Source organism: Nothobranchius furzeri, chromosome 2 (genome assembly GCF_043380555.1).
Source record: "Nothobranchius furzeri strain GRZ-AD chromosome 2, NfurGRZ-RIMD1, whole genome shotgun sequence".
Taxonomy (NCBI): domain Eukaryota; kingdom Metazoa; phylum Chordata; class Actinopteri; order Cyprinodontiformes; family Nothobranchiidae; genus Nothobranchius; species Nothobranchius furzeri.
The window spans coordinates 88006578-88025449 of NC_091742.1; the positions used below are offsets into that span (position 1 = coordinate 88006578).

Below are 18872 nucleotides of genomic sequence, written 5' to 3' on the forward strand. Positions count from 1 at the left end.
TGTTGGTTGGTTGCTTGCTTGCTTTGTTTCTTAGTTGATTGGTTGAAAAATAACTGTTGAAAACAAATTAAGTTGGGACCAAGATGAGCCTGTGAACAGCAGTAACAGCTGATTGAAGCACTTCCACGGCATTATAGGGCACCTCTCGTGGAATTTCATAATATTTAGAGCCAGAAAAACCATGCAATGCAAGTTTGAAATGAATATTAAGGTTTGGATATTAGCATTGCTTCAGGAATACAAGAAAAAGAAAGAGATGGATATTTGGATCCATCATGTAATGATGGAAGTTTAAAGCAAAAGTCAAAAACTGCTGATGAGCTCATGGATGAAGGTGCCACAGCAAACAGGATGCTGAGTCCGGGTTTACCATCATTGATGTGGAGTGAGATAAACAGATGCTTATAGGTGTTAATCCTAGTAGTGGGATGTCTCTGTCATTCAGTGCCATTATCAACTTTTCCTCCTCCCCTGCCTTTGTTTGTTTTTTCTTCCAACATAAAAGGAGCTAGAGAAGAACAAGACAGAGCATCCATCAGACAATTCCAAAGCAGCAGAACCTTCAGCTTTCTAAACGTAAGATGTCCTTTTTTAATGAAATATACCTTTACAATCCTAATATGGTTATTATTCAACCACTACTTCACGAGTCAATAGAGTGTGTGGACTTTAAATTCAGTAGTGTTTCTATGTGCAGCAGCTTTAATCTACCATGTCTACTATTGAAGATCTGAGCATGAAGATGGGGGGAATAGTCCCTTTTGGTCAACCTGAACATTTTATGTTTCTGATTACTCCTTTATTTACTTGCATGTTTGTGAAGCTCATTTCTCTGCTTGATGGAAAATGCGTATTAGCTGGTAAGTTTTGTCTTCCAGCTTTTGTCATCTGTGAGGAAGCCTCCAATATGCTCGTGCTCCTGCTTTATTTGGGCTCGCTCATCGCGCTCTCAGGTAATCTGCTGACGCTGAGAATTATTTATATTGTTTACTCGAGTAAAAGTAAAAACAACTCATGAAAACTGTTATTCATTTGTGACCCAAGTATTCTTTGTGTATGAGACTGAATTTAAATGAGGGTGCTACTGGGATTGGAGTGTTTGGAGACAATTATATTCAGGCACTCCTATCATGCATGACATAAATGTTGATTAACCTCAGTGAAGGAATCTGCAGGATTAAAGGGACACACTGTTGGCTCCCCCAGTCAAGTTCACCAGTTCCTCTGGCGGGATCTCAAGTCGTTCCCAGGATAGCCTTGAAATACACAGGTGCAAGTTTTTAAAACTAGCGGAGACACTTATTTTAATTATGTATATAAAAGTATTAGTTTGCCGTTTAATTACATTGCACTCATCAGTGTATCGACAGGTGTTTAAAATCAACGCTTTATTCAATAAATAAAAGTTAAAAAGTCAGGATTGATCCCACAGCAGTTAGATGATGAACACCTAACCTCTGGACCACAGCTCCACTTTCAAGCATGCTCAGTAAAAAAAAAAACTGTGTCAGGTTTGGGTTAACTCCATATTCCCTCATCAGAGCCAAGCTGTCCGTGATAGTTGCAGTAGGACCATCCGAGAGGACAAACAGATATTTGCCTAAACTGTGCTGTAAGTGCAGCCCTAACAGTAAAACCATGTGTGACCAGTTTGTTCTGTTAGGGTTAGGGTCCCCTGAATTCTACGATTTATTGTTTATTCAGGGATTGTGAACACGTCGTTTTGATTCAAGAAAGAGTCAGGTTTGTAAAAGTAAGAATTTATTTTACAAACAATTAAAACATGACAAGTTAACCAATATTTACTGTGATGGATGGATCTAGATGGAGGAGATGTGGTATATGGTGTCTATGTGTGAATATGATGTTATCAGAACCTTCGTATCTAGGAAAGCTGAGTTCTGGGTGTAAAAGAATTTGGTTTGCATTAAGCTATGAAGTTGATTCTTATCAAAAGGCATCAGACGCTATCTGTGCGTCTACTTCACCCGTTCTTGGAGACCCCCGTTTGGATCCGAGATGTCAAGGAGCCGATGACCCTAATGCACATGGTTCGTAGAGAAACCCTCGATGCGACCAAGTCAGTCCTGAGTTGCCTCCGGGTCACACGATAGATGAAATTGGTTGCGTCTTAGAGCAGCTGCTTCTGAGTAGCTGAAGGAGCAAGTTGCTTTGTTCTGAAGGAACAGGTTTGTCTGTGTCAGCTTTGCAGCAACCTTGACGGCGTGTGAAAGATTGCTTTTGGGTTAAAGAGACTTCACTACAGACGGCCGTTTCTGTAGCTTCCTCTAGAACTGACTCACCGTAAAGTGAGTTCTGTTTTTATGTTCTCATATTAATTTCTTAAAGAGCAAGTCACCCCCAAATCAACTTTTTTTTCCTGATAAACCATATAAACGCGTGTCTAATAGTGCTGCAGACACGTCAATAGTTTTGAACTTTGATGCATTTTAGTTAAAATTTTAATTTTCTGCCTAAAACTGTCAGTGTTGTGCTCGTTGTCAAGTAAAAACACTGCAATGCATTTGAATTTAAATCTGCCATTGCTGTTGGCTAAGAGGTACCCTAGGACGTTAGCTGGTACATTATGATGTCGCAATGTCATTGTGAGCCTGTGTGTGTGTATTTGTTAGCGGCTCCACCCCCTCGGTCAGCCAGGCAACAACATTTGTTGCATTTTTCAAACAGGAAGTGGAATAAAACTCAGGTAGGGGGTGACTTGCTCTTTAACAAATCAGAGCATGCCATGTTAAGGGATATTACCAAGAATCTCAGAAACACACACCTTTCAGATACAGAGGTTCTGATTTGTGGGTAAGAAAATATCTACGTGTCACGCGTTTGACTTGACTTGACTTTATGCTTGATGAACCTTGTGTGAGTGTGGATGGTGATGGCCTTGTCATATCAAAACATTACTGATCCATACATAAATTCATTTCACAGATTAATCAAAACATTTCATTTAGTGTTCGTATAACATTTGTCCATCAACCTAATTATTCTTTAATGATTAATTAACCTATAAGATTTAAATGTTCACATTATATTTAAGCGTTCATTCTTTGATTAAGCAACTCATACAAGCTGAGGGTGTTCACTTTATTTAGAGGCATGAAGAGTCCTGTAGAACGATAGGGAAGCTTGAGGTCTTGAGGAGGGAACGTGATTGTTGACAATACGTTATCATGTGTTCAGAGCTGCAGAGAGGCTCCAGACTCCAGCTGATGGGATGCAGGATCCGGTAGATTAAAGGAAACACATGCAGACTCGTGTCTCCATGTCGACCAGATATTGAAGGGTCAAACTGTACTTAAAAACTGACCATTACCAGACATTACACTGATATAAATGGATTTCACACCATTTTCGTGTTTCTCCTGTAAAGCCTGATTCATGCTTCTGCGTCAGTGCGGAGACACGCAACGCCATTATCCGTCCTTGCGGGCCTGCTGGAGTGATCCACAAGGATGGACGAAGTCAAGCTCTCTTTTCTAAACATCCATCCATCAAGACGGACAACGCAAGCTTGTGATTGGTCAGGATGCAGCTGTCGTCTACACCGTCGCCATTGCACCCTCAAAACATAAACAGAGCCGAGGATAACTAAAGGCAGACACGGAGAAGCTTGAAGAATACCTCGCGAAAAAACTTTAAAAACATGAACGTTTAATGCCCCCGTGACTGGAGGAGTGAAAAGATGCACAGCAAGCCTTTTATTTGTGGACGGAAATGACGGGAAACGTGGGTTTGGAGGTGGTGAGCGCATGTAGAGGTGGAGGAGGATGAGAGACAAATTTGTCTGTTAAAAAGTCTCTTATATACAAAAAAACACAATATAAACACACTATCTTGGACCGATACATGACAGGATACCACAGAACAGTGCTCCGCCCTCTGCTGTCCTGGTGGGGAATTGCTTGTCAGGAGACAGAGAAGTATGAGAGCAAAACGTTTCCGTCAATCCGTGCGGGTCTGTCCCTTGCCGAGCTGACGGAGAAGCATGAATCAGGCTTGATTCCTCCAGCGTGTCCAGGGTCAGCCCTGAATTACATTTCTAAAACATTTATCCTGGTAAGCATCCAGGGGTAGAAGGTGTAATGTGTCCTCACAAGGCGAGTTGTGCTAATGGTCTCTCTCTCTCTCCCTCCCTCTCCTTCTCTCTCTCTCTCTCTCTCTCTCTCACACACACACACACACACACACACACACACACACACACACACACACACACACACACACACACACACACACACACACACACTGAACATAAAGAGGAGCAGCTTGTTTCCTGTGCAGGGAAAGTTTGTCCTTTGGGCTTTGACTGCATCAGTGTAAACGGCGTTCTTCAGTGTGCCGACCCCTGTTACCAGAACTCTGTACTGAATGATGCCTGGCGTTCTGTGGATAACACAAACAACAACCCAGTGCACTGTGACCAGAATATTAACTGGGATGGCTGGTATCGGTTCTATCTGGGCCAAGCTGATGCTCACATTCCCCAAAAGTGTGTAGCAGAGCAAAGGTGTGGAACCCACGCTCCTTTGTGGATCACAGAACCTCACCCCACACAGATGAATCAAGTAGTAAATCGCACCGTGTGTAGCGCCTGGAGTGGTTCCTGCTGCCTATTTCCCACCCACACCATCCAAGTGAAGCTCTGCTCCGGATACTATGTCTATAAACTTGGAAAGCCATCAGTGTGCTACCTTGCATATTGCGCAGGTAATGTTTGTTTTATTTATCTTTAATAAGTAGCAAATAATTCTGCCTTCTTTTCCAGTCCAGTCATTTCAGTGCCATCTTGCTGAGCTTTAATTAGTGTAAAAAGACCCGTTACTTGCTTTAGTGGCGGTGCTGCTACACTCAATGTCAACAAGAAAGAAATCCATTTGATAATGAGCACAATTTCAAATGTTAAAGACCAAGTTCACTGATGCATTTTAATTTGAAATATGATTAATCACCCTCAGTTTAACGTGAAGGCTAAGCATGAAAATATAGAAAATAGTCGTTTAAATGTCAGCTCTGGAAAAGCCGCACAAATTGACACATTCATGAACTCATCTTGGCTGGTGATGGGGAAGGTTTTTGTTGTTTTAGCCTCCAGGAGAAAACAGAGTGCTTCTCGGCTAGTAGAAGTTAACCGTTAGCATTAGCACCTTCACCACAGACTCCTCTAGGCTCGTGATAGGGAAGGCTGTTGTTGTTTTAGCCTCCAGGAGAGAACAGAGTGCTTCTCGGCTACAAGAAGTTAACCGTTAGCATTAGTACCTTCACCACAGACTCCTCTAGGCTCGTGATGGGGAAGGCTGTTGTTGTTCTAGCCTCCAGGAGAAAACAGAGTGCTTCTCGGCTAGTAGAAGCTAACCGTTAGCATTAGCACCTCCACCACAGACTCCTCTAGGCTCGTGATGGGGAAGGCTGTTGTTGTTTTAGCCTCCAGGAGAAAACAGAGTGCTTCTCGGCTAGTAGAAGCTAACCGTTAGCATTAGCACCTCCACCACAGACTCCTCTAGGCTCGTGATGGGGAAGGCTGTTGTATTTTTAGCCTCCAGGAGAGAACAGAGTGCTTCTCGACTAGTAGAAGCTAACCATTAGCATTAGCACCTCCACCACAGACTCCTCTAGGCTCGTGATGGGGAAGGCTGTTGTTGTTTTAGCCTCCAGGAGAGAACAGAGTGCTTCTCGGCTAGTAGTATCTAATCGTTAGCATTAGCACCTCCACCACAGACTCCTCTAGGCTCGGGTATTTGTGGAGATAAAACATCAACGATGCAGAGCAAACAGAGTCAGTGGTAGATTTGTGTTGCTGTTAGACAATCAGAGGGTAGATGATCTTGTTTTTAACTATATTTTTAATCTAAATAACAATCTCAATACTTTTGCCCTACTTAAGCATAGATATGTGTCATTTAACTGCTCAGTGCCATGGTTTAGCTACGACCTTCACTGTCTTAAATCCGAAGGACTCAGATTGGAACGTGTTAAGAAAACAGGCCTTACTATCCATAAAGATCTATATAAGAATCATTTGTTGCATTATAAAGACTCCATTCACACAGCTAAATCGGTTTATTATTCTAATTTAATCAGCTCAAGTGAAGGTAACTCCAAGACCCTTTTTTCTCTGTTCTCCAAAATTACAAAGCCTCCTGATTTATTGCTTAACAGTATGGTTTCCTCGGACTATTGCAACTCCCTCATGTCCTTCTTCACATCCAAAATCTCAAATATTCACCAACAACTCCACGCTACTAGAGATCCTCATTCAGAAGTTGAGCCCATCCTGACAACTTCAAGTCATTTATTCTCAAGTTTCAGTCTCCCCTCTGTAACAAATATCAAATTTCATCAGGGAATCTAAGGCCTAGTCCACACGCAGCCGGGTTTTTTTAAATCAAATATCCGCCCCTCGAAAAACTTGCATCCAAACCACCTTGTTTAAAAAAAACTCTGTCCACACGTACCCGGATAAATACGTTGTTAAAGACATGCCAGACCTGTAGGTGGCAGTACTTGGAGAAGCCAGGTGCCGGGCAATAGCCGTTCTTAACCTCGTCCATCATCTGTGGTCTTCCGCAAGGAGCAGTAATTCTGCTTGCAAAAACAAACAAGCAAAAAGCGCTTGGACAACTGATAAAGCGAGCGCAGCTCTGAGGGCATCCATGCTGTCGGCTAGTGTACACACAGGTTGGCCGGAGTTTTTAAAAAGATCATTTTCGTGTGAAAAAACTCCATTTTCGTGTGGATGACAGGCTAAAATGTAGAAAAATATCTACGTTTTGGCAGATCCCCGGCCACGTGTGGACAGGGCCTAAATCATCCACCTGTCTGCTTGACCCTCTCCCCACAGTGCTACTTAAAGCTTGTCTTCCATCATTGGTTCCTCTCATATCTAATATCAAATACTCTTCCCTCAGTACCGGAGTTGTTCCTGCAGCATTAAAAACTGCCTGTATCACTCTGATTCTCAAAAATCCCGGTGCGGATCCCACCAACTTTGATAATCTTCATTCAATATCTAAATTACCATTTATCTCCAAAATCCTTGAAAAAGTTGTTGCTTCTCAGCTTCACTCATATCTCAGTTCTCATAATCTATATGAACAATTCCAATCTGGTTTCAGACCACACTACAGCACGTCGACAGCACTAGTAAAAATCACAAATGATCTACTAATGGCAGCAGACTCAGGCCATCTCTCCATTCTGGTTTTACTAGATCTAAGTGCTGCATTTGACACAATTTCTCACAGCATACTTCTCAAAAGATTAGCATCTATCGGCATTAGTCACACACCCTTAGCCTGGTTCACCTCATACATGTCGGATCATACTCAGTTCATTCAACTTCAACCTCACTCTTCTAGTCCATCCCCGGTTACTGCAGGAGTTCCCTATGGCTCAGTTCTAGGCCCTCTTTTATTTATCATCTATTTGCTCCCCTTGGTTACATTTTCCGCAAATACAACGTTGATTTTCACTGTTATGCTGATGACACCCAGCTGTACATTTCCTCCAATCCAAATGCATCCCTTCCACCAATCTCCCTCTCTAACTGTCTATCTGAAATTAGATCTTGGCTCTCTCGTAATCTACTTAAACTAAACAGCAATAAAACTGAACTCCTACTCATTGGCACTGCTTCCGTTTTAAAAAATCCTCCCAGTTTCTCTGTCAATATTGACGACTCCACAGTTCACCCATCCTTACAGGTAAAAAGTCTTGGTGTCATACAAGATGGTACACTTTCATTCCATTCTCACATTAACCATGTTACTTGAGACGCATATTACCATCTTCGCAATATCAACAGACCCCGTCCTTTTCTCACGCCTCATGCTGCTGCAATCCTCGTTCAAAGTCTCATTCACCTCTCGCATCGACTACTGTAACTCCCTTCTGTTTGGTCTCCCAACTAAATCCCTTCATAAACTCCAACTTCTCCAGAACTCTGCAGCACACACCATTACTGGGACCCCTCGAGAAATCACATCACTCCTGTTCTTAAAAACCTACACTGGTTGCCAATAGAAACCAGAATCATGTACAAGATCCTACTACTTACATTTAAATATATTCTTAGCATGGCTCCACTTTATCTATGTAACTTACTAACTATTGCTACCACTTCCCGATCTCTTAGATCCTCATCTGCACTTCATCTGGTTCAACCTCGAGCTCGCCTTACCACCATGGGGAGCAGAGCTGTCAGTTGCTTTGCTCCGCGGCTCTGGACCTCACTTCCCTCTGCCATTAGAAATATGGACTATTTTCCATAATTCAAAGCACCCCTCAAAAGCCACTTATTCAAACAAGTCTATTCCCTTTAGACCTAGACTTTAGAATGTTTCGAATTATGTATCTTATTTGTTCTTATTGCTCTATCAACCTCTGTTGTTTTTATTGTTTTTATCTTTGTTTAATTGTAAGGTGACCTTGGGTTTGAGAAAGGTGCCTTCAAATAAAATGTATTAATATTTTTATTATTATAGATGTTCAAAAATGAGTAAATAACAATTAGTACGACTCCAAATCCAGCCATTTTCTGCTCCCCTCTCCTTCTCCTTCCTGAAACAGGAGCGCAATAGTTTAATTCCCACAGGGATGGACTCACAAGGCATTTATTCATGGTATGAGACTAGAGCAATTGGATATAAAATGAGTCAACTTGGTCTTTAAATTAAATGTGTTTTCTTAAATGAGTTTGAACTTAAGTAAATAACTAATGCTAAATAACACGGGGCTTGGTGGTACTACGTTCCAGCGATTTAGATTAACTCTGTTTTTCTTTCCCAGAACCAAATGTCCTGATGCCGGATGGCTTCAGAGTCTCAGGACAAACTCAGAACAGCATCACTCTGCAGTGGAATAAAATGAACAACGTTGCTAGCTATGTGCTCCAGTTTAACGGTGCAGAGACAAACATCAACGCACCAAGCGGAGTCGGACCAGTAACCTACACAGTCTCGCCTCTCGCTGCTGGAACCACGTACACGTTCACTCTCTATTCTGTGTCTGACAACATCAGAAGCCCTGGAGTACAACTTGTAGCTTCTACTGGTGCGATGCTTCACATTATAAATGAACCCTTCCACTGTTAAAATGTAAGAAAGCATTTTTTATTTGTAACTTGTGTGTTTCCTTGACTACAGATGCTGGTGCAGAGGTGTTTACGATTGCTACAAAGTTCAACATCAGCTCATGTCCCATCACGTTTTATCAGAAGGTCTACACCAACGTCTACGTAAGTAGAATGGCCCTCACAAGTCATCGTCCACTATGGCCAAACCTTCATCTGAATAGTGGTAATTATATTTATTTGTTTGTTTTTAACAGGTGAACTTCACCAGTGACAGTCTAGTGTTCTGCTTCAATGGCTTCTACGGCCTCGACACCAACAATGACTGTGTTTTTGGCCCCAAACCCGACTCCGTCAAGGCTACATTCAACATCACTGAACACGACTCTTCATTAGACAAACAGGTCAAAGAAGCAGTGAGAACCATAACAAGCAGCATGGGATGCGGTGTGCACTTTAGCACTACATGCTCAAGTCAAAAGGTCAGCACGGATTCATGTCCAACCATTAATGTGTTGATGTTTTTCATTGTTTAAAAAAGTAACTAAAGAAAACAAACTGGGTTAGACCAGCATTAAACTCCAACAGGAGGGTAAGGGGCAGATGCACCATACACGTCAAAGCGCGTTCCTCTAAACCTCCGATGCGTTCTGAGGAGCTGTCAGTTCAGCATACAGATGGCAAAGTGCGAGGAAACCATCCACAAAAATGAAAAAATGAATATGTATCGCACGTTTTTATTTTACCACCTCCTAATTTTAAAACCCCATTAGAAAACAAACTTTAAGATAGATTTAATTGACAAGTCAGGGTGTCATGCAGTTGCTAAAATCAAATCTATGATGATCTGACAGCGTATGCCTGTCTGACAAACGTGTGCTGTCAGATTGGCACATGCTGTAATACGCATATGCCAAACTGACATGTGGTGATTGGACAGAACACAATGAAATGATGTAATAAAGCCCAGTTCATTTTTACACTGTAATATTATGATCCCCACATATGGGGCAGCATGACAACAGTGCTGGTGTCGCCGGACGTTGGCTGGGACGGGTATTTGAACCCATGACTTTTTGTTTCAAATTCAGATGACAACATCATTTTCTAACTCGTTTCCAGAACAAGAAAAACTAAACTGGCAGACAAAAGTAGTTTAAATTCCATGTGATTTCATTCATTTAGGTTTACTCAATCTTATTTTACATTTTTTTCTTTTGTCATCAAAGACTGACTTGAACCTTCTTGGTTTTGGGAATGAAGCTGCTCTGTATTTCACCTCAACTCCTAATAAATCCAAACTGGTGAGTTCATGAATGCCCACACCTCTAATACAGACTGTCTTAGGGTGAGCTGTGACACCAGAGGGATGCAAAACGGGATATTCTATTCTATTCTATTCTATTCTATTCTATTCTATTCTATTCTATTCTATTCTATTCTATTCTGTCTTATCCTATCCTATCCTATTCTATTCTATTCTATTCTATTCTATTCTATTCTATTCTACTTAAACCCATTTGATTATATTCTATTTAAATCTATTATATTGTCTTTAAATCTATTCAATTTAAATATATTCTATTCCATTTAAATCAATTCTATTCTAGTCTATTTAAATATATTCAACTTAAATATATTCTATTCTATTTAAATCCATTCTATTCTATTCTACTTAACCCCATTCGATTATATTCTATTTAAATCTATTCTATTGTCTTTAATCTATTCAATTTAAATATATTCTATTCTATTTAAATCCATTCTATTCTATTGTATTCAACTTAAACCCATTCGATTATATTCTATTTAAATCTATTCTATTGTCTTTAATCTATTCAATTTAAATATATTCTATTCTATTTAAATCTATTCTATTTAAATATATTATATTGTATTTAGATGCATTATATTATATTATATTATATTATATTATATTATATTATATTATATTTAAATCCATTCTATTCTATTCTAATCTATTCTACTTAAACCCATTCAATTATATTCTATTTAAATCTATTCTATTTAAATATATTCTATTCTATTTAAACCTATTCAACTTAAATATATTCTATTGTATTTAAATCCATTCTATTCTATTCTACTTAAACTCATTCGATTATATTCTATTTAAATCTATTCTATTCTATTTAAATCTATTCAATTTAAATATATTATATTGTATTTAAATGCATTATATATATTATATTATATTATATTATATTTAAATCCATTCTATTCTATTCTAATCTATTCTATTTAAATAGATTCAAATTAAATATATTATATTCTATTTAAATCTATTCTATTCTATTCTGTAGGTTATGATAAGGTTGAAATGCTGACTAGCTAATGTAAACACTGCTATTATGTTTATAACTCTCTCCTCTAATCAGTAACAACATGTTTCATTTTAATGTCTGAAATCTGATATTTCTGTCTTTGGACATAAAATGATTGTTGGTGTTTAGGTGGCTAACATCACAGTTGCAGGCACTTATGTTGAGTCAGTTACTCTTGAGTCACCTTCCACTGGCAGATTTACTGACATCAGCGGATGCAGAGTCTCAGGTTGGTCAGTCCTTAACGTGTCTTTGACAAATATCCATCTGTTTAGTTTAAACTGTTTCGGTTGCACTTTAAACTGGTTTACTAATATATTTATGAATTATGAAACTAATGAAAACCTTACTTTACTTCCTAGGTGTTGGCATTTTACCAAACACTACAGTGTTTTTGCCCCAAACCTGCACTACTGTTGTGTGCACTGCCAACAAATCCTACACATCCACAGGCTGTGGGAACCAGCAGCGTTGTGATGGAAATGGAGTGTAAATATGAGAAAAACACGCTAAAGCAGTTGCTTAACCAAATTAAAACGATAAAGGAACAAAAGAAAGATAGCAAACTCTTGATCTGTCTCTGTTTGCATCAGATGCTTGAACACCACCTGCACCGTGACCGGACCCACCGTCATTGACTTTAACGGTCATCTTGGCTTTGTGGCTGATCGCTGCGCGTACTCTCTGATGTCAGATTCAAAAAATAACTTCAAAGTGTTGGCCAGCTTCCAGGAGCGCCGACGTAGAGACGTGAGCTTTTTGGACAGTGTGACCCTGCAGCTGGACGATCCAGGTGTTCAAATTCACCTGGAGCAAGGAGGCCGAGTCCAGGTGAGGTGCTTGCGAGGAAACGATACATGTACTACGTTAGATCGGTGAACTCAGTAAAGGTTTGAGCAAACGTCTCCCTCTCTCTTTACTGAAACAGATAAACAACACAATTCTGAACATTACCAGCTCAGTCCAGCGCTTTCAGGGCGTTGAGCTCTTTAAGGACCAAACTGGAGTCACTGCAACATTTTCAGTTGCTAAACGCACAACTTCTGTGTTTTTTGATGGCTACACGGCGCAGATTCAAGTACAGGGTAGAAACACCTTCGTCCACAAACAGTTTCATCCATACCCTGTTGTTTACACACATGAACGCTGCTCTGGCTCACTTTGCCTGCTTTACAGCCCCTGCTGGATCATCTCTGAAGGGTCTGTGCAGCAACTCCAGCGATATTTCAAACACGAAGCTCCCTGAATACAGCTCCTCTAGGTAGCTCATCCCACTTCTGCTTTGCTACATGAACGAGTTGCAGATTCCCCGTGTGTGAATGTGTTGTTTGTCACGCCCCGTAGCTGCGGAACACAGTTTGACGACCCCGATGACAACACGGTCAACTGCGACTTGATGACGGAGCGGTGAGCAGAATAAAACACGTCCTTGTGTTAAACATCACATCTCATTAAACAACAGTAGATGACAAAAATGGACATTTTCTCACCTCTTTTCCATCTACATGGGTAATAGGTGCAACATCCTGAAAGCTGCACCCTTCTCCTCCTGTAATGAAGACGTGGACCCGACCCCCTACGTAAACGCCTGCAAGAACACTTTGTGCACTTATCCTTCAGTGGACCACCTCTGGTGTCAGTTCTTGTGGTCCTACGTCCGAGCCTGCAGCCTTGATGGCAACAGCGTGGATGACAGCTGGCAGTCTGAGGCTAAGTGCTGTAAGAGCTGGTTTTACACACATCCCATCTCTTCGGAATGATGGATCTCGTTTTTCTCCTGTTACAGCATCTAAGGCCTTTTGTCAGGACAACACCTGCAAGGATCATGAGTTCTGTGGGAGGAAGTTGAGCGGAGAACCTGGCTGCCTCTGCAGAGCCGTGTTTGCTTCCAGATACAAAGAGTCCAACAGTCTGGGTATGGAGATGAGTGTGTGACATGGCTGAGTTACTGGGAGGAAACACCAACTTGTCTTTGTCTCACTATAAATCGTAAAATCTTCAGGTGATCGACCGGTGTGCAAGCAGAAGATGGGTGTGATCGCTCTTGTCGGTTGTCTGCTGGAAGAGAAAGGCATCAACTACACCTCCTTACACCTGAAAGACCCGAGCTGCGTGGGCGTTTTGGACAAGGAGACCCACATGGTGACTTTCAAATTTGACGAGAACAACATCTGTGGGACCGAGATCCTGGTGAGTGTTTCCTCTCAAATTCAACGGGCAGAATATTTTCCTGCAGAAGTCGGCTGAGCTCATGCTGCACCTCCCTGGAGTCAGGATCCTGTTGATGGTGCTAGTCAGGAGCTCAGGAGGTAGAGCGGGTTGCCCAGTAATCGGAGAGTTACGGGATCAATCCCAGCTCTCTGCAGGGAATTCTGCTGCTGTGTTCTTCCTTAAGACACTTTTCCCACTTTGCCTGCTGGTGGTGATCGGAGGGACTGGTGTTGCTTTTGTCAGTGAGCCCCAGGGCAGCTGTGGCTACAATGTAGCTCATCACCACCAGTGTGTGAATGACTGTAGTGTAAAATGCTTCCTCTGACTCAGAAAGAGCAGACTGGTTTGTTTGGTAACATGGACTGCAGTACTCCAATTTAACCACAGGGTGTCGTTCTACTTATTGCACCTTTAAGATCTGTTCTGGGTGGACGACATTTGCAAAGGAGGAAGGTTTAAAAGTTGTTATGACATCACAACATCTGAATCTCTGATTCTGCAGAAAAACGGAAGCCAAACGACTTACAAGAATGCGATCATGAACCAGAGGAGCTCTGATGTCATCACTCGCCAAGACCAGATCTACATCAACATCTCCTGCTACGACAGTCAACTTGAAACGAAGGCTGTGACCTTCAAAATCAAAGACAGGTGTGTATCGACAGTATTGTCGGTGCGCCACCATCACCATCAGTGCATGAATGTGTGTGTGAATGGGTGAATGATACACTGTGGTAAAGCGCTTTGGAGTCCTCTGACTCTGAGAGACGCTGTACAGGTGTGGGGCATTTTCAAATAAAAGTTAAAGTGTGTTTCTGTGTGTTTGCTCCACAGGTCTGTGGTCCAGAAGATCACATCTGGAGATCTGGATTATAGTCTGACCATGAAGGCCTACACAGACAGGAGACGCACACAACTTGTGAATCCACAAACCGACGTGCTGCTGAACCAGAAGATCTGGGTGGAGCTGAAGGCTGATGGGCTTGATGCTGACCTGTTTGCCGTAGTGACTGATTTCTGCTGGATAACCAGTCAGCAATCACCAAACAGCTATCCGAAACATGACCTGATCAAGAGCGGGTGAGGCAGACAAAAGCGGCCGATACTCAGAGTAACTTCACTTACACCTCTGATCTGTGTTTCCTTCAGTTGTCCGGTCCGAGACGATGAAACGGTCCAGGTGAGAGGAAACGGAGAAGGAACCTCCAACTATTTCTCCTTCAACATGGTTGAGTTTACTGGGATCTCTGGTGATGTTTACCTTCACTGCACTCTGCAACTGTGCATCAAACAAGAAAGCAACTGTGTCCCGGTAAGCCTCTGAAGAGTCTAATTACTCCCCGCTTTTCACACCAGGGTGTTAAACTAGCCTCACACGTTGATGAAGAGAATAAAAGTGTTATTGCTGTTTTGATCCAATCTTTAAAGACAAAGTTCACTGAGAAATTGTTTTTTACTTGTTGTTTTAGAGATATTATCGGCCCCTTTTGGTTTAAAATGCAAGCTAAATGTGGACACAGGGTGTTTCTCAAATGTCAAGGCGCCTTGCTTACGAGGACACTGTCCTTCCTTGGTCAAAGAAAATGGTTAAATTGAACAGACTTGCATCGCGTGACCGCGGTTTCCACGACGGTCACGTAACGTCACGTGACTTGGGAGATATCGGGAGATATTTTATACGTATTAGTTTCAATATAAATATATAATGAGCCTTTTACTTTTTAAATTGTGTATATATTTGTTAAATTTAATATATAAGCGAGTTACTACCCGCTAGCCACCGAAGCTGCAACTACAAAGCAACTAACCAACCATAGATAACTTCTTTGGATCTTAAAAAAAAAACATTTTAAATTAGTTGACTTACTTTTAAACTTGAAATATGCTCCCGAAGTAGCTGCCGGCTTCTGATCCGCCGTCTTTTTGAAAATACCGTGTTGTATTGTGGGTAATTTTTGACCAAGGCTAGACTACAATACACCTCCCGTGTATTCTTGCTCAGCTAGCTAAACGGCTAACAAACGGAGAACACACGCCTCAGTAGAACATGAACATTGGAACACGACTTGGCGGCTCCAGATGACGTATCTCGCAGGCAACTGTAGCGGGGCCAAGACATCAAGGCGAGGTTCCTTGGCATTGAAAAACACCCATTGTCTTTTACCGCCCCTTCCAGCCTTAGCTGCCAGTAGAAAATAGACGTGGGACACTCAGGTCTGACAAAGCCAGCCAGATCTACGTCACATTCAAAATTTGCTCGACCATCGTGACTCATGAAGGCTGTGATTGGTTTAGTGTCCAGGAGAGACCAGAGCGCGTCTCGGCAAATAGAAGCTAACGTTAGCATTAGCGATTCCATAACATGGCAGAGCTCCTCTTGGCTTGTGTTTTTTGTGGCAATCAATCATCAACGTTGCAAAGCAAGTGGAGTCAACGATAGAGTCCTGTTGCTGTTATCCAATCAGAGGCAAGACTTCTGGTTATCAGGAAATAGGACTCCAAATCCTGCCGTCTTCAGCTGAACTTGGATCTGGTTTTATTCTACTTCCTGAAGCAGGAGTGCTGGAGCTGTTCCCCTACAGAGACTGTCTCACAAGGCACACATTTATACCAGAGACCACTGCAAATGTGTCGAAGAAAAAAAGTGAACTTGGTTAATGGTTAGCATTTACTCACTGCTCTAGCCTCTCCATTTGGTGATTTCACTGTTGGAATGGTGCCGTTCAAAGACGTTATCCATCTGAAAACCCACTCTGGTACATGCAGTGGTTTAACAAGCAGACTGTCAAATCACGGTCACACTCTGGCTCCATTTCTGAGAGCTCCTGAAGATAAAACCCAACCATTTCTGCTGATTAAACTATTTTCCTGAAATACTGGACAGGGAAAGCTGTTCCTCTCACATGTTTGGGCTCTGGGCATTATTTAAAGTGTAGACTTGAGAAGAAAGGCTGATGGGCAGAAGCAGTGGAGACATGATAATGCATGAGTGAGACTAAAAACTATTTGAGGGGTGAGAAAATGAAAATATCAATGATCAAAAACTCCAAAAAGTGGATTAAGCATGATAAAGTCCCTCTAAGCCATCTATGGAGCACTTGTTCCCTGTTTCTTCTTAACTTCTGCTTAAGCATGTTTTATTCATCCAAAACCAGTTAGTTCCATCGTCCCAATGCTCGAGTCGTTTTGGGTGAATCATAAGGGTTACCCCCTTTTTTACCCAACTCAATTTTGTAGGACTGCTGCAACTAGTGGGTATTTTAATAGCTGACTCATCAGTCTGTTCCTATTCGATCTGTAAACGATTATTTAAATCAATGTTTTCTGTGGTCAGACTTTTACGTCACCGGCTCATCTCTTAGAACATCAGCCCGAGTCTCTGGATCACTAAAACGTTGCTTTACGGTGGTTTTCTAAATGTGATGAATAGAAATATTTTTGCATGCAGTTTTTTATTTACCGTACAGTTTTTATTATGCTGCTGTTAACTTTCTCCACCGAGGCACAATAAATGAAAGTAAATATATCCAAGTAGTCATTTGAAAGTGCTTTTATTTTGTAGAACTGTTCTGGTGGAAGAGGAAGAAGACGCAGATCTATGGGGACCGGGGGTGGACACGGAGTGTGAGCCTGAGCTGGATTGGATAGGTGAGCTTGTGAAGCTTCTGATGATAACCCACTCTGAACACGAGCCTCAAAACGATCAGGGATTAAGATCAATCTCATTATTCAGGAAGCTTCGGAGGAAAAGGTGTACAAAGTGAATAAAATAAAATGTGTGATACAGCAAGACCAGCAGCTTTTAAAATAAATATTCTGATTTTCCTCTCAGGTGGTTTCCATGGCGATTTGGACTGACCTACACCAGCTTCATGACGATCCTCATCTCTGGTTGCATGAAACGTTCTTGTTTTTAGCTTTCATCTTAAAATGGTGATTGGGAAACACGTGGGCTCTAATCGATTTGACCTGTGATCTAACGTGTTAATTTACTCAGAAATCATCAGTTCTCCGGTGCCTTTGCCACTACATTTCCCAGAGGTCCTTGTGGGTTAGAGTCTCTGCTGCTCATCTTGTGACACGGGTCAGCTGACACTGAAACGTGACACTAATGCATGTTGCTTTGATGTTTCTTTAGCATAAATAAAAAAAACATAAAAATAAATAGTGAAACTTAAACTGACTTCAGGTGTTATTTTTCTTCTGACTCGTGCTGTTTTTTCTGTAGGATAGAATCAATAGCATAGCATAGCATAGCATAGTTTATTTATATAGCACATTTAAAATGCAGCATGGGAGCTGCCCAAAGTGCTGCACAGGCTAAAACAAAACACACCCATTACAAGGAGCTAAAACAAAGGATAAAAATCTCAATTAAAAGCAGAGAAAACATGAATAATAAGAACACATTAAAACAATGACACAATAAAACACTAAAACGAGTCACTGTCTAAAAGCCAAAGTGTAAAAGTGGGTCTTTAAACGAGATTTAAAAACCGCCAGAGACGGAGCCTGCCGAACTCCAATGGGCAATGAGTTCCATAGCTTTGGGGCAGCATGGACAAATGCTCGTTCACCCCGCGATTTGAGCCTCATCCGCGGCGTGTGCAGCAGCAACAGGTCAGCCGACCTCAACGAGCGGGTGGGCACATATGGAGTGAGAAGGGCAGAGAGGTAGGAAGGTGCCAGGTCACTGAGTGCTTTAAAAACAAAAGTCAGTAACTTAAACTGCACTCTGAAAATGACAGGGAGCCAGTGAAGATGTGCCAGGTCAGGGGTAATGTGGCTACGTCGGTGTGTACCCGTCAAGAACCTGGCAGCAGCGTTCTGAACAACCTGCAGCCGATTCAGGGCAGAGTCCGGAACACCAATGAGGAGGGCGTTTGCGTAGTCCAGGCGAGAGGTAATGAATGCATGAATGACTGACTCCAAATGCCTCAGTTTCAGGATTCGTCTGAGGTGAGTAAGGCGGCGAAGCTGATAAAAACAAGACCTCACTACAGAGTTTATCTGTGGGGCCATTTGTGAGTCCAGCATCCAGCTTGACCTCGAGACTTGTCACACACTGTTTGGGGTTTAGGGTTAAAAGGTCACAAACAGGGTGAGAGCCATGGTGGTTGCGGGGGTCAAAAACAATAAACTCAGACTTCTTTTCATTCAGTTTTAAGAAGTTGGATGCCAGCCAGCCCTTCACGTCATCCATACATGCAGCCAATTTCGAGCCCGCATTT

General features: G+C 41.7%; 1 protein-coding gene across 1 annotated transcript; it reads left to right on the forward strand.

The window, feature by feature from the left end:
* Positions 1-478: 478 nt before the first annotated feature.
* LOC107376791 (uncharacterized) lies at positions 479-17824 on the forward strand. Its single transcript, XM_015946061.3, has 21 exons — positions 479-576; positions 879-953; positions 4276-4725; positions 8803-9066; positions 9159-9250; positions 9343-9567; positions 10315-10389; positions 11560-11659; positions 11793-11919; positions 12024-12261; positions 12359-12515; positions 12607-12691; positions 12775-12837; positions 12947-13149; positions 13217-13345; positions 13433-13620; positions 14144-14292; positions 14476-14721; positions 14791-14953; positions 17204-17289; positions 17474-17824. The coding sequence occupies exons 2-20, from the start codon at positions 908-910 to the stop codon at positions 17267-17269; spliced, it is 3066 nt and encodes a 1021-aa protein (XP_015801547.3). The 5' UTR covers positions 479-576; positions 879-907; the 3' UTR covers positions 17270-17289; positions 17474-17824.
* The last annotated feature ends 1048 nt before the right edge of the window (positions 17825-18872 follow it).